The following is a 14,704-nucleotide window of genomic DNA, read 5'->3' as shown; positions in this document are numbered from 1 at the left end:
TAATACTATAACTAAAAATTCTCAGTTGAATAGGGGACGGGTAGGAAAAACTGTCAAAAAACTAAGAATCTCAGGTTTTTCATGAAAGATCAGACTTGAACGGCTTTATTGCTGGCTCAGTCTTTTGTGGGACACGCTGTCACTTACATTTCAACTCCCCAGTTCTCATGAAAAACAGACTCAATGTCTTCTACCACTGAGTTTTCCTTGAAGCACACCAAGCCCCTCCTCCTCCAAGCCCTGACCCCTCCCCATTCTCCTTGCCCAACAGCACGTCTATTTCAACTTAAAACACAAGGGTGCACATCTCATGTGAGCCAAGCAAACCAAGAGCATGACACAGATGCTGCTAATAAAACACTTGCCCTTTTGGAAGGAAAAAAGGTACACAATCACAAAACAAACAACAAAATATGCAAAATACAGGAAGTATGCAAATCAGCTGCATGCCTATGAGAGAGCAGGTGACAGAATCCGTGTCCCTGAAAGCTCGTCACTGGTAAAATTCTTGCTCGCCCTCAGTAAGAATGTGACAACAGAGAATGTACTGAATTTTTTGTTTAAACTATATTTCAATTTAAACAATTAGCCTTTATTTTAAGATTATGTGTTTCCTATTTGAGGGGATTATTAATATCCCTTTTCTCTATCTAATTGATATTAGCTATGTGATAGCTGCTTTGTCATTTTAATGGCCCTTTTTGGATATGAAGGACGCAGAACATATGCTAGGCCCAGAACCAATGTGGCAGTTGTGGGGGACAGAAGACAGAGGGACACCAAGAAGCCCAGCCAGGCAGGGAGGTCAGGGCTGGAGAGCTGTGAGACTAGGGAGCGGGGCTCCAGCCCCGGAGAGTCCTTTGAAGCAGGCTAGGCAGTTTGGACTTATCTGGCAGGCACAGCAGAGAACGCGGAGAGATCAGAACTTTCAGAAGGCAGGACTGTTAAATCCCGCACGCCCCACAAATGGTCTTCCCCAGTCATGGAAGTCAGCAACAGAGTCTACATTTGCCTTTGCATACACCTGCCCAAAGCCAGTCTTCAGCCACCTCTGCAATGATTGCCGGTATTCTTTGTCTGTAAATAATGGGAATACTTAATTCACAAATGTATTTAACTGAGGTCCTGATGTCCCTGCCAGAGTTACCATCATAAATTCCAGATGAAAGGCTCCTGGAGGACAATGGTGCTATTTGTTTCGTTGTACCCCGAGCCCCAGTACAGTACAACTCTGGCGGTACACCGAGCACCTGCTTTCATGATCGTGATCAGAACTTTCTTCCATCAAACTCACCAGTGATGTATTAAACCACTTTACAAAGCTTCTTATTTAAAGAAAAAAAAGAAGCCGTTAGTCTGAACCAACAGGCATGAGAGTGAATATCCAAGAACATATGATGTTAACAATGATTTTAATGTTTACTATTGGAGAAATGAAAGATAAAATGATTAAGTGGCTTCTGTTAAACCACAAAATGAATCAATACAGATGTTAAATTTCAAACCTTTCAAATAAGAGATCAGTGCTGCATAGCCTAAACTGTGATCAGGAGTGTGCACAGTTTGGGGCCTAATGTGTCACCAAGGGCGATTCGATGGGGTCTCTGAGGGTCACGGCCCTTGGTTGGCCCAGAGAGAAAGCAGCCAAACAGGGAGGAAAAGAAAGAACGTGAGGGGAGGGAGGAAGGCAGTGAGGATGAAGGGAAGGACAAGAGAGAAAGGACAGGGGTTCCCTCGCCTGGGAGACACAGAGCCAGGACAAGTGACCGGCGCTGCAGAAACGCCGCCCTACGCTGGACAAACCACGAACGAACACCCAGGAATAAGGAAAAGCAACCAGTTGGGGAAGTTTAGACATTCTCACAAAAAACCCCTCAAAGTTCTCGTTACTTCCCAGTCTACTTGTTTTTGTTCATTGTTCCCAGCTCTACAGAGAGTGTTCTCCGCTGGCCCGGGCGGAAGAAGTGCTGAGTGCGGGGCGGCTCACAGTCGCCAGAAGTCGAGACACCAGCACAAAGCGGCGTGGGGGGCCTGTGCTTGAGTCACCGCAAGCAGGCAAAGCAATGTGCAGGCTGGGTGAAGCGAGTCACTTCTCACAATACTGTGAGGCCCTCAGTGGGTCTTTTCCATCTTTCACTTCTAGGATGGAGCAACATTTTCACATGATAATAAATCAATCCTGGGTCTGGCAAACATGCCCCACAATACCAAAGTACAACAAAAGGAACCCTGTTATAAATCACCCCATTTCCTCAGGGAATATCACTGAGTTATTAGAGCCTTCTATTGGGAGAGACGACCAGAAAAGAAGCACGTCTTACTTGCCATAAAATATATTTGGCTGTTGTATACCCCAAACAAGCTATACATAGTTCAAACATTCGCAGATGGCTGGAAATTTCCAGGGCTTTTCCCTCAAGAAAAATTCTATTAAGCAATGAAATATCTTCATGATATAATTTGAAATTTTTATAAATGAGCCATTTAAAATTATATTTAAAATATACTCATGCATTTTAATCTTAAAATTTATATTTAAAATATAAAGTCATTCCTCATGAAGTTGATTTTAAAAATTGATCCAGTCCATGAATTCTCTAATCACTGAAAATGATGATCCTATCACACCAACTCAGAGAGAGAAAGTGGTACACGTGTTAATTTAGAGATCGGATGACCATGATCAGCTTACTCGGAATTGTACAGCTAGTCTTCAGAAATTGGAGCAAGAAACAGCTAAAAGTGAATGGCTTCATTTCCCAATACTGAGTGGGAAAGCATGGGTCTTGAATTCAAATAGACGTGGGCTTGAATTTCAACTGAGCCACTTAATAGCTGTGTGATTTTGGCAAGTCTCTGAGGCTTTCTGAACCTGTTTCCTCATGCCTGTTTTGTGAAGATTAAGTCGCCAGCATGTTACCTGGGACATGAGAGGGCCCAAGCATGTGATAAGAAGTACTCTGAGCAGAGCTGGGCAACAATCTGGTGACGAAGTATGACAACCCTCATCACTTCCAAGACTGAACGCCTAGGAGGCATCTGTATTAGAGCGTAAAGTGCAGCGGTGTGTGATGCCTGAGATTCTGTCTGGAAAGCATTAAGTTGGCCTACGGTACACACACAGAATGACAGCTAATGTCTAGTAGGAAAAAGTTCCCCTTCCAGCCAAATAATATCTACAAAATCCTTAAAGCTAGTTAAAATCAGGGAGCTTACTTGTGAAGAGTATAAATCTCCGGTTCGTTCCTTCAAACACACTGGTTCTATGGCACTGACTGTGTGAGGCATTAACAACAGAAGCATGAATAAGACAAGGTCGTGGCCCTCTCGCAATTCAAAATCTAGTAACAGTGACACAGGTAATAGTAATGCAAAGCAAGTTGTAACACAACCTCATGACTGACGTGCTGGTGGTTTTCACTAAGTCATTCAGGGGCGTGAAAGGGCACCTATTGTGTGCCAGGAGCCATGCCAGATGGGACAGAAATACAGACGACTAAGGACAGGAACTCTATTCCAGAGGTTCACACATTGGTAGGAAAAACAGCAGGTGCCCACAACAGCATTTATGCAAAAGATGCTGTGAGGGGAAGAGCTATCTCAATCTGACTAGAGGGGTTGAGAAAGACTTCGTGAGGCGCTGCCTGAACCAGACATGGAAGGATGAGAGGAAGGAGCTCACAAATGGGTGTGGGAGAATCAATAACAGCACATGCCTAAGAGAGAAGGTGCGACACATGCATGTCATGTTTAGAGAATGGAAAGAGCCTATGTGGCTAGAAAAAAATGTGCAGGGATTAGGAAAGGGTTAATGATACCACTAGAAATTGATCAAGAATAGATTGGGGGGAGGGGTCCTAAGAGTCCTACTCCTCTTAGATACTGGATAGTCAATGTTGGGTTTCTGCCTGGAAATGTGATCAGATGTGTGTTTAAAAAGATGACTGGTGGCAGAATGGAAGATAGACTGGACAGTAAAGTCTACGGACAGGAAGCCTTATGTAGTGGTTCAGGGGAAAGCAATGTGGGCCTAGCAGAGGGCAGTGGCAATGGGAATGAAGAAAGAGAAAGAAATATAAAGTCATTTGATAGGCAGAACCAGTACGCCTTGGAAAGTAACGAGACGGGGAGTATGAGGGTGGGGAGATGACACTGACACCCAGGTCCCCATGTCCTGTTATAGGAAAAGCAGGTTTGGAGGGTAAAAACTGAATTAGGCTGGGACCTATGGAGTTTGAATATTTATGGGACATTCACAGAAAATTACCCAGGCAGGTGGAAATCTAGATCTGGAACTCAGAGAATTCTGGATGAGAAAAGCAGAGTAGGAGTCACCAACATATGGGCTAACCCTTTCAGTGCTCATGGACTACTAAGGATCTACGGAAGTTAAGAACCATCTAGAACAGATAAATTCCATTACTTTCAGGGACTTCACTGACTCACTAAAGACCATTCATACACCCACTCTAGATTAAGAACTCAACACAAATAGTAGGCAAAAGCAGCTAATGTCACAACGACTGAGGGACTCAGGGGTAGGCCCAAGGACAACCAGCAATGTAAGGGTTGCATTGATGGAGAGGAATTCTGGAGGGAAACTGCAAAGTGACTTGTGATTTGGAGGGACTAGATGAGACTTCATGATGTTCAACACGTCCAGATAATAAAATGATGTTAAACAGGATCAAAACTACTGGATATAGCCATGAAGAGGTCCCCAGATACTCGTACACAGAGGGAACATCATTCTATGTATAAAAGTAACACAACCTACCTTCTGCATGACACATGCTCTCCCGGTGGCCATTTCTTGAAGAGTCATAGACATTCAGAACTCATCTTCCCTTTCTGACATCCATAACCAAAACCATTCATTTGTGTAATGAGCCAGCTTTAGACTCATGCCCAATCTCTGGCCAAAACTCAGAGCAAACCTAACTGATCTGCATAGGTTAGATATTGCCCCAACTTCATGGCAGCTAGAGTTTCACTTCCCTCTACCTTGCTCTCAGCTATCCACGAGGAGCCAAAAAAAGTTTTTATCTTCAATTCCTGGAAGTATCAACCAGCAAGTACTGCCTGGACAACCTTAGTTAGCAATTACTATGTAACGTTCCAAAGAAACCCTATTTAAATCAGACTGTAAGGCACCTGGGTGGCTCAGCTGGTTGAGCATCTGACTCTTGATTTCAGTTCAGGTCATGATCCAAGCCGTGGGATTAAACCCCAAATCGGCTCTGTGCTGAGCATGGAGCCTGCTTAAGATTCTCTCTCTTCTCCCCCTTCTGCCCCTCTCACCTGCTTGCACTCTCTCTCTTTCTCCCTAAAATAAGAAAAACATGGGGCGCCTGTGTGGCTCAGTCAGTTGAGCATGAAACTCTTTACCTCGGCTCAGGTCATGATCCCGCAGTTAGTGGGCCTGAGCCCTGCATCTGGCTCTGCGTGATGCACGGAGCCTGCGTGGGATTCCGTCTCTCCTCTCTGCCCCTGACCTGTTCTCTACCTCAGAACCAATACATAAACTTAAAAAATAATAATAATAAATTAAATAAGAAAAGTAAAATAATAAAAAATAAATCAGACTACAAAAGCTGCTATCTTAACACTTTCAATTACTCTGTTACATCTGCATCACCAGGCAAAATAACGGCTGAAGTAAATACTATCACCAATACTGATACTCTAGGAGCCATCAGTGGGAGTTTCCTAGTTTCTAGATCTTCCCAAACAGAACTGAAAGTCAGGGCATCAGGCAAACTAGTAAGGCCAGGAGAAAATTAGAATGTGCTTTTTTTAAAAATCTTGTATATTCCTAATGAGATTATGGCCATAAAACAGCTATTTTTTCAAATTCCCTAGGCTTTTATAAAACCTCCTTTCCTTCACTGTTCTTTCTCTTTTTTTATCTTTTTTCTTCACATAATCTTAGCATCTACCAGTTTTACTTTTGAGAAAAGAAAGCATAAATACTTTTTGTGTTGTCTATAAAAATAAAATCTAAGCCATTTCATTTTAGTCCTTATCCTAAATCATCTGCTTCCCAATCTCTGTCTTATCAAAATCACTTTGAAGGTATTTTAGGAAGTATATACCTTTCTATTTCAGAATTAACAAAGCAAAAGAAATTTCAATTCAAGAGTTCAGACAAATCAAGATTATGATGACTTTTTCTGAAAAGGAACAAGCCAGGTAGCTCACTGGTAGGCTGGGAGCTGAAGCTCTCAAGTCTGCCCAGCGGTCTTTTCCCCCACAAGACCCTGAGAGTTAGGCGGGTGTCAGGCACAGAGAACTGGTCTTTGGCTGGGGCAGTGTATCCACGTCTCTTCCCAGAGCAAGCTATTAGCCAGAACTGGAAAAACATTTTTGTACTTCTCTTACCAAGTCACTTAATAAAATGCATCTTAGGAGAATTCCCTTCTCCGTACAGTATTAATAGCCTGGCAAAGATAGAGAATTCCAAACTATGGAAAAATACCATATTTCTGAAGTCATAGATTGGTAGTAAGACACCTTTTTTAATTAGAACTGGATACTTTTTTTTTGAACCAAATCAAACTCCATCCTAAATCGGCAGATTTGTCTCTAAGCTCCATTACTTTATTAGCAAGTGATCCTTCTTAGATGCTCCTACCTAGTCTTACTAAAGCAACGGTAACTGGGGGTAAGGTACACTGAAAGAAAAATTACCTTTATAAAACATCTGGCCAAAGATATTCTCTCAGGGTTTATGAGGCTCACATCCCAGATCAAATTTCTTAACTTTAGATGCATACACATATGTTACTTTATCAAAAACAAATTATAAAGGTAATGAAAAGGACAAGTATAAAAGTGATTTCAGAGAAGACATTTTGGAGAAAACAGGCTCCTGAGGAGACTGATGAGGAACACCTCAGAACTGCTCAAAGGCGGGAAGCACAAAAAGAAATTTATGAAAGACAACCTAGAGTTAGTAAACCCTGATTTCTGAAAGCTAACAAAGAAAAGGAGCTGTGTTTGTGCAGATGCAGTAGCCTGTCTCTGAGCATTTCCTCCCCAGCTCTGGGGACCCGGAAGTCCCTCGCAGAAGGACTAAGGTGCAGCGAGTAAGGAGCCTGTGCTCCGCAGCCAGCCCGCCTGGGTCTCCCTGGTTCTGTCACTCAGGGGCTGTGCCACTTTGGGTATGTAACTTAACCTCTCTATGCCTTTATTTCCCCATCTGGAAACAAGATAACCAGAATTCCCGCCTCACAGAGTTGTTGTGAGGATAGTTTAGACAGAGCCAGGTATAAAGTAAGTGCCGTGGCGTGCTGGCTAAAGCTAAGTCTTTTCAATGTCACAGACCCAACTTAAGTAAGCCTGTTTTTCCAACGAAGAAGGTGACTCTAAGAGGCAGCTGAGCATCTAATCTCCAGGTTGCACATCTCTCCCTGGCCTGTTGACAAACTCCATCCAACTCCAACTTTCCACATGTCCCTCCACATCCGTTTTCAGTGGCTCCGCACCGGCCACAGCACACAGCTGGAGCTCCCAAGTGATCATCCTTCCTGGTGTGAATTCCCGCCATCACACCCAAAAGCATTATGAAACAGACTGACCTAGCCCCCGCCCCCTAAATGGCAGTCCAGGTGACTCCATTTCCACATTCCATCTCACAGAATCCAAACCATCATCATCAAAGTCTTGTAAAGATCAATTTAAAAGCCTCTCTCTAAGAATCTTCTCAGTGATTATGCTTTTCTTTGAAATTCTGCCCTTACAGAACACACGAGCACTTACAGAAACACATGATTAGCTCTGGGTGGGTCTTCACTCCCCCAAATGTAGTAAACGTTTTAGGATGTGAATCATGTGCTATAAACTTCTTTCAGTCTCTCTCAACAATACGCCACTATTACGAACTCAATTAAAAGTTCTCTCAATTATGAAGAAGCTTAAACAATCTTACCTGAACTGTTACAACTGCCGCTCCCTGGCATTTCTTACCGCCACAGCCTCGACACTCCAAATGTAGAGTGGTCTGTTCTTCTCTATTCACATACTGCTTGGGCATTGTGTCCAACAGCTCACTATCCAAGGCAACCTGCTGAGATTCTCGAAGAGCAGCAGTTCTGAAAACATCATCAGGAAGGAGAAGAAAGGCTTAGGAACGGTTGCACGGTAGGTAACAAAGGCTTCCAGTTCCCCCCAGCCTGCGTTTGAGAGCAAGACCAAGCAGTAACAAAAGACCACAGGTGTATGCCCAGGCTTACCCAAATCCTTCCTTTCCCTGAACAAGAAACTTTAAAAGGAAAAGAAGCACGACTTTTTAGCCAGAAACAAAGCTTCATTTAGAATCTGTATTACATTAGCCATGTTTTTTACATGGACCCTTAAATATACAAGAGCAAATGAGAATCCCATCCTAATTAAAGGGTACCTTACTTGTAAGCACCAGCGATTTCTTAGGTATCAGCAACTCAAACTGAACTGTCAAAGATGGAGACAGCTGTTTACAGGGGTATTGATAGGGTTCTTACTGTGCAGGCATGTGTGTGTGTGTGTGTGTGTGTCTGCGCGCGCACGCGCTGGCAGGGGGGCACATTTGTATGCACATGCACACACACAATCAATGCCGGGACCAAGAACAGCCAAGGAAGAAAAAGTCAGTAAGAGACTGATTCCCATGGTCTTTGCAAAGATAAGACCCTTCTACTTCACTAAATAGATTCACTCCACACACGCTCCTTCTCACAAGACCGCAAGCTAGAACCAAAACCTCAAAGAGCTGACTGATCTGGGGGCCCCTGGGTGGCTCAGTCAGTTGAGCGTCAGACTTCAGCTCAGGCCGTGATCTCAAGGTTCATGAGTCTGAGTCCCGCGTGGGGTGGTCGGCGTGGAGCCTGTTTGGGATCCTCGGTCCCCCACTCTCTCCCCCTCTCAAAAATAAACATTAAAAAAAACCAAAGAGTTGATCATTCTATATCTACTTTAACTCAGAGCACTAAATGACTTTCCTGAATTTTAATCAAGTGCCTGAGGCAATTTGTTAAAGAATATGGAGAGTTAGGGAGCAAAGCAGTGACACAAGAAAGTACATCTCTTGCCTACCCTTTTAATCCCATCTTTCCAGTATCAGAAAGTCTCTTCAGGAGACACTTAAGAAACACTTGGCTGGCACTACTGACACACAGAGATGCCACCACAGTAAATGTAAAATTTATAGTCCATGAAAGCACCACATGATTTCAACAGGGCACTAGAGGACTTGTCACAACTTGGTTAAGTGAGGTAACTGACTGGGCCAGCCTGGTCAGATCGTCCTAATGGAGAGAACTGATGAGGAAACCCTTCGAGGCACTAAATCCTCCAAGCTTCCCAGCAGCAAGCACAGAGGCGGGACTGGGGAGGCCGCACCGTCTCACCTGGCCTGCTGCTGCAACAGAGTCAGGTCTGCGTGCACCAGCTGGGTGGTGTCCTTCGGACTCAGGAGCACAGCCGGGGAAATAATTGGCACAGGAGGCCTCACTGGGTGCAGGTCAAGGGGAGGCTGGGGGGCCTCGTGCTTCCGCAAGTTGCTTAAAACCCTTTCTTTGGCTGAAAGAAAATTAAGTTGCATTTACTGAGTAATGGCCACTACTAGGTAGTAACACACTGAGTGAAAAGCTTTGGCTGGTTACCTTGGAGAAGAATGCTGAAGATCTACAAAGTAGTTACATAAACCATCCGTGGCCTAAATGAATAAAATCATCATCTTTCAGGACATGCTAGTTTTGAGGGAGCCCCCACAGGGGTACTAATTTTCTACCAGAAGGAGAAAGTAGGAGCTTATGAGCATGTGGTATGATTAAACATAACGCCTAGCCTCAAAAAGCCTTCCTTACTGATAGTTAAAGAGTTAACTCACGATCTTAAATGATTACCCCAGACAGCCGTGCATGACATGCTCAAGTGTCTGGACTTGAAACTAGCGTGAAGGGGATCTAGTGAACCCTCTAAGCAAGCCTGAAGAAAATGGCAGCTATCACCAGATAATGGACTGGGGGAAGGGGCATATGGCCCCGCTACGAGTTTAATGCAATCATCCAGATAAACATCACAGAAGAGGAGAAAAAGAAATGAGTGTTATGGAATATGGCTGAGTGAAAAATCTTAAACTAGGCCAAGGTCTGAACCAGAGGGCTGAGACCAGTAGAGTTAAAATGAACAAAGGCATGGACACAAACTGCTACAGAACTTACATAGTCATACTGTCGTTCTTTCGTTCATTCACTTATTCAGTCACTCTAGTGGAGTCCAAGTAAGAAGTCAGGTGCCATATGAGAAAAGTGAAGGCAAATCTGTCCATCCAACTTTGTACCAGATTGCGTGAAGTGTCACACTGGTGAATCCAATCTAAATGTTTGTATTTCTACACCGCACAGCTGACCATACAGGTACCCAGTAAATCAATAAATTCCTATCTTCCCACCCTCTCTCTTCACTGCACTATACACACTCCACACAGCAGGTGGGGACTGAGCACAGGAGGAACACTGCTGCCACACACCTGCTTCTTTTCAACAGTAAGGGAACAGGGAACGGGAGAGGTCAAGGAAATTTCAAGTCAATAAATCAAATCAACAATTACTTAAGGGACTACTATGAATTTCCGACTTCATTCTAGATGCAGCATTCCATTTTCTGTTCTTATGAAAAATTAAAGAAAATTTAATAGCCATGATTTTACTTGGCATAAAAAGACCTGTGTTGTTTGTACCCCGAACAGATGGAGTCTAACATTCCAAACAGGTCAAGCACAGATCGCCCCATCCAGCTGGGGTTTTTCCACCAGAACTACTACTCTTTGCACAGAATGTAACGAAGTCTGATGTTCATCACTGGAAAAGACTCCTGACTTTGTTCAAGTTTCTCTCAAGCAACATTTTAGACCATGACTCCAAAACTACTGCCTGAACTGCCTGCTTCCAGACTTCTTTTATGGGAGAAAAAGCACCTTATGTAAGCCATTCCTGTTTTGGAGTTTTCTCTCACTCATGGCTGAACCTAATGCTAACGTGCAGACGAGGGAACAATGAACTCCTAAAAAAGGAATTCTCACGGGAGGGATACATTGTGTAAACTGTGACCCTCAACTCATTCATTCATTCATCCACTCACTCACTTACTCAACGGGGCTGATGCTCATACAGCTCACCCAAGAAAGGATCAGTGAAGTCCAGCTGCACTGACAGACCGCAGGGTGGAGAATGGGACTCAAGTGTGGCCTGTGTCCACAGACCAACGGTCTCCTGGAACTCATAACGTATGCGCTCCATGTTCAAATACTCCATCCACAGATCCTAGAATTGAACCACGGGACTTTAACTTTCATGAATGATGAATCATATATTCACATATAAAATTATATATTTAACTAAAAGGTAGACCAGTAAGTTCCAGCATGAGATGGTCCCTACCAAGTTCTCCAGCATTAAGATGATCATGTTTTTAAATGGACACTAGTAATCTTTGCAGGAATTTATGCACCAAGAGCAGAAAAAATAATTTTAATGGCTCCACCAACTGTATATTTATATACTGTATACAAATACTACTGAGCTAGTAAGTTAAAACCCAGAAATCTTAAAGAGATAAGTAACAAATGTACTGAAAATAACAATCTGGATTAGGTTAGGCCCTTGGTCCCAAAACCAATTTATAGGAAATACAGGGGAAAGAGAAACACATTAAACCATACTACAATCTGTGAAACCCAGACTGTGGGGAAACTCTATGGACAAACTATCCAGTTTCTTCTATAAAAAACTACAGGGGGGAAAAGGAATAAAGAGAGGAGCAATAGATTAAACAGATTTATAAGAGCTATCAACCAACTGCAAAATGAAGATCCTGATTCAACTATAAAAATAAAAGTAAAAATTTGATGACATTTATGAGGTAACTGGAAATTTAAACACTACTTACATATTTGATATTAAGAAACTATTGTCAATATTTTTCAGATATAAATGCCATTGAGTTACAATAATTTTTGAATCCTTATCTTTTGAAATCTTCATGTACACATGCTTTCTAGGATCAATTCCAAAATAACATGGTGAAGGCGGTGAATGGGCAATAGATAAAATTAGACACTCAGCACACAGAGGTCAGGGGGAGAAGGGCATGTGTGTTATGGTACTCCATTTTTCTATGATCGAATTTCTTTTATTACAAAAGGTAAAATAAATAATAAATAAAATGAGAAAACATAGAAGTTTTAGTATTCTCTTCCTACACTCCAATAAACTGTCTTGCATATTTTGAACTATACACCTCACTTTGATGATCAATACATATTAGAATGGGAGACTATCTTCAATGAAAAGAAATGTCAGCCCTACATGATCACTAAAAACCATATTGAATAGTAGGAACAGGTGATCAGATATGGGCTATGGCTTTGTGGACGATTTTTTTTTCTTTCTGATTTTAAGTATTTAAAGGATTCCTCTAAACCTACAAGTCTCTGGCTTGTCAGTGGTTTCACTGCCATGAAGTCCTAAATCATTACTTCCAAACCAACCATGACACAACGCATTCTAGACTCTGGAGAGGAACTCAAAGTCATCTTGATCATAACCCTGAATCCTAGAAGCACCAGACAACTGGTGGTGGTGCTGTACAGTCCCTCCCACGGCGCACACCCATCTCCCTTAAGTGGGGCCACTAATGTCACCTTGTCTGCCTCTGTGCTAAGTAACTGTTGACACAGGCTAGTGATTAAGAATACTAAGAATTAATGATGGGTAAGCAGAGATGTCTCTGAAACCACAAAAAGACAGAACAACTCTAAACATGAACTGCCGCTCAAAAATTGGAGCTATAAAATTAAATGGCAAGCACAGACTTAAAAAAAAGAGAAAGCTATTAATTCTGTAGATGATGGGGAACTAAGATAATTATCAAAGAATCAAGAAACATTTTTAAAACATCAACCAGCCATCCAGTACACACAGATTCTTGGATAAGGCCTTAGCGTCTAGAGGATAAAGAGAGATGAACACGGAACTGCACTCAAAGGATCTTAGGACGCCATGATTGCCTATTTCTTTTTCCTGCTGCTCTGACTCCGTATTCTCAGCCTTATTTCTCTATGCCTTAAATGTTGTTACTTCTGGGGGCCCTACCTCCATTCAGTCCTCTTCTCAATCTAGATGCTCTACCACCATTAAACTTGTATTTCCTTAGGAAAAGACATTTGCAAATGACATATCAGATAAACGGTTAGTATCCAAAATCTATAAAGAACTTATCAAACTCAATACCCAGAAAACAAACAATCCAGTGAAGAAATAGGCAAAAGACACTTTTCCAAAGAAGATATCCAGATGGCCAACAGACACATGAAAAGATGCTCAACATTACTCATCATCAGGGAAATGCAAATCAAAATCACAATGTGTCACCTCACATCTGTCAGAATGGCTAAAATTAATAATTCCAGTAACAACAGATGTAGGCGAGGAAAAGGAGAAAGAAGAACCCATTTGTACTGCTGGTGTAAATGCAAACTGGTGTAGCCACTCTGGAAAATTGTATAGAAGTTACTAAAAAAATTAACAAGAGAACTACCCTACGACCCAGCAATTGCACTACTAGGTATTTATCCAAAGGACACAGGAGTGCTGATTCGAAGGGGCACATGTTTATCGCAGCACTATCGACAACAGCCAAATGGGAAATAGCCAAATTCCCATTGCCTAGTGAACGCATAAAGAACATATGGGGTGTGTGTATACATATATACACACATATGCATACACAGAACAGAATATAATTCAGTAATCAAAAAGAATGAAATCTTGTCATTTGCAACAACATGGATGGAATTGCGACTGTATTATGCTAAGCGAAATAAGTCAAAGAAAGACTTATTTTCTATCAAATATGATTTCACTCATAGAATTTAAGAAATAAAACAGATTAGCATAGGGAAAGGCAAGCTTATAAAAACAAGAGAAAAACAGAGGAGACAAACCATAAGAGACTCTTAAATACAAAGAATAAACTGAAGGTTGCTGGAGGGGAGATAAATGGCAGGATGGGCTAAATGGGTGATGGGCATTACGGAGGGCCCTTGTTGGGATGAGTACTAGGTGTTATATGCAAGTGGTGAATCACTAATTTCTACTCTTGAAATCAGTACTGCATAGCACAAAAACAGACACATAAACCAATACAATAGAATAGAGAACCAGAACTGGGCCCACAAATGTACGGCCAATTAATTTTTGACAAAGCAGGAAAGAGTATCCAAGGGAAAAAAGACTGCCTGTTTAGCAGGTGGTGCTGGGAGAACTGGACAGCAACATGCAGAAGAATGAAACTAGACCACTTTCTTACACCCACACAAAAATAAACTCAAAATGGCTGAAGGACTTGAATGTGAGACAGGAAACCATCAAAACCCTTGAGGAGAAAGTAGGAAAAAACCTCCTAGATCTACACCGCAGCAATTTCCTACTTGACACATCCCCAAAGGCAAGGGAAATGAAAGCAAAACTGAACTCTTGGGACCTCATCAGGATAAAAAGCTTCTGCACTGCAAAGGAAACAATCAACAAAACTAATAGGCAACTGACAGAATGGGAAAAGATAGTTGCAAATGACATATCAGATAAAGGGCTAGTATCCAAAATCTATAAGGAACTCACCAAACTCCACACCCAAAAAACAAATAATCCAGTGAAGAGATGGG

At 42.2% G+C, this 14,704-nt stretch overlaps 1 protein-coding gene across 1 annotated transcript in view; it reads right to left on the bottom strand.

The window, feature by feature from the left end:
• Positions 1-14,704, bottom strand: part of EPG5 (ectopic P-granules autophagy protein 5 homolog) — a 106,286-nt gene that overhangs the window by 37,210 nt on the left and 54,372 nt on the right. The window contains exons 25-27 of the mRNA XM_029922924.1: positions 11,159-11,303; positions 9,387-9,558; positions 7,931-8,093 (exon numbers count right to left, since the gene is read on the bottom strand). Coding sequence (XP_029778784.1) covers positions 7,931-8,093; positions 9,387-9,558; positions 11,159-11,303 — 480 coding nt within the window. The remainder of the gene's footprint in view (positions 1-7,930; positions 8,094-9,386; positions 9,559-11,158; positions 11,304-14,704) is intronic.

This window comes from Suricata suricatta, chromosome 14 (genome assembly GCF_006229205.1).
Source record: "Suricata suricatta isolate VVHF042 chromosome 14, meerkat_22Aug2017_6uvM2_HiC, whole genome shotgun sequence".
Classification (NCBI taxonomy): Eukaryota; Metazoa; Chordata; class Mammalia; order Carnivora; family Herpestidae; genus Suricata; species Suricata suricatta.
This window is presented reverse-complemented; position numbering and strand designations above follow the sequence as displayed.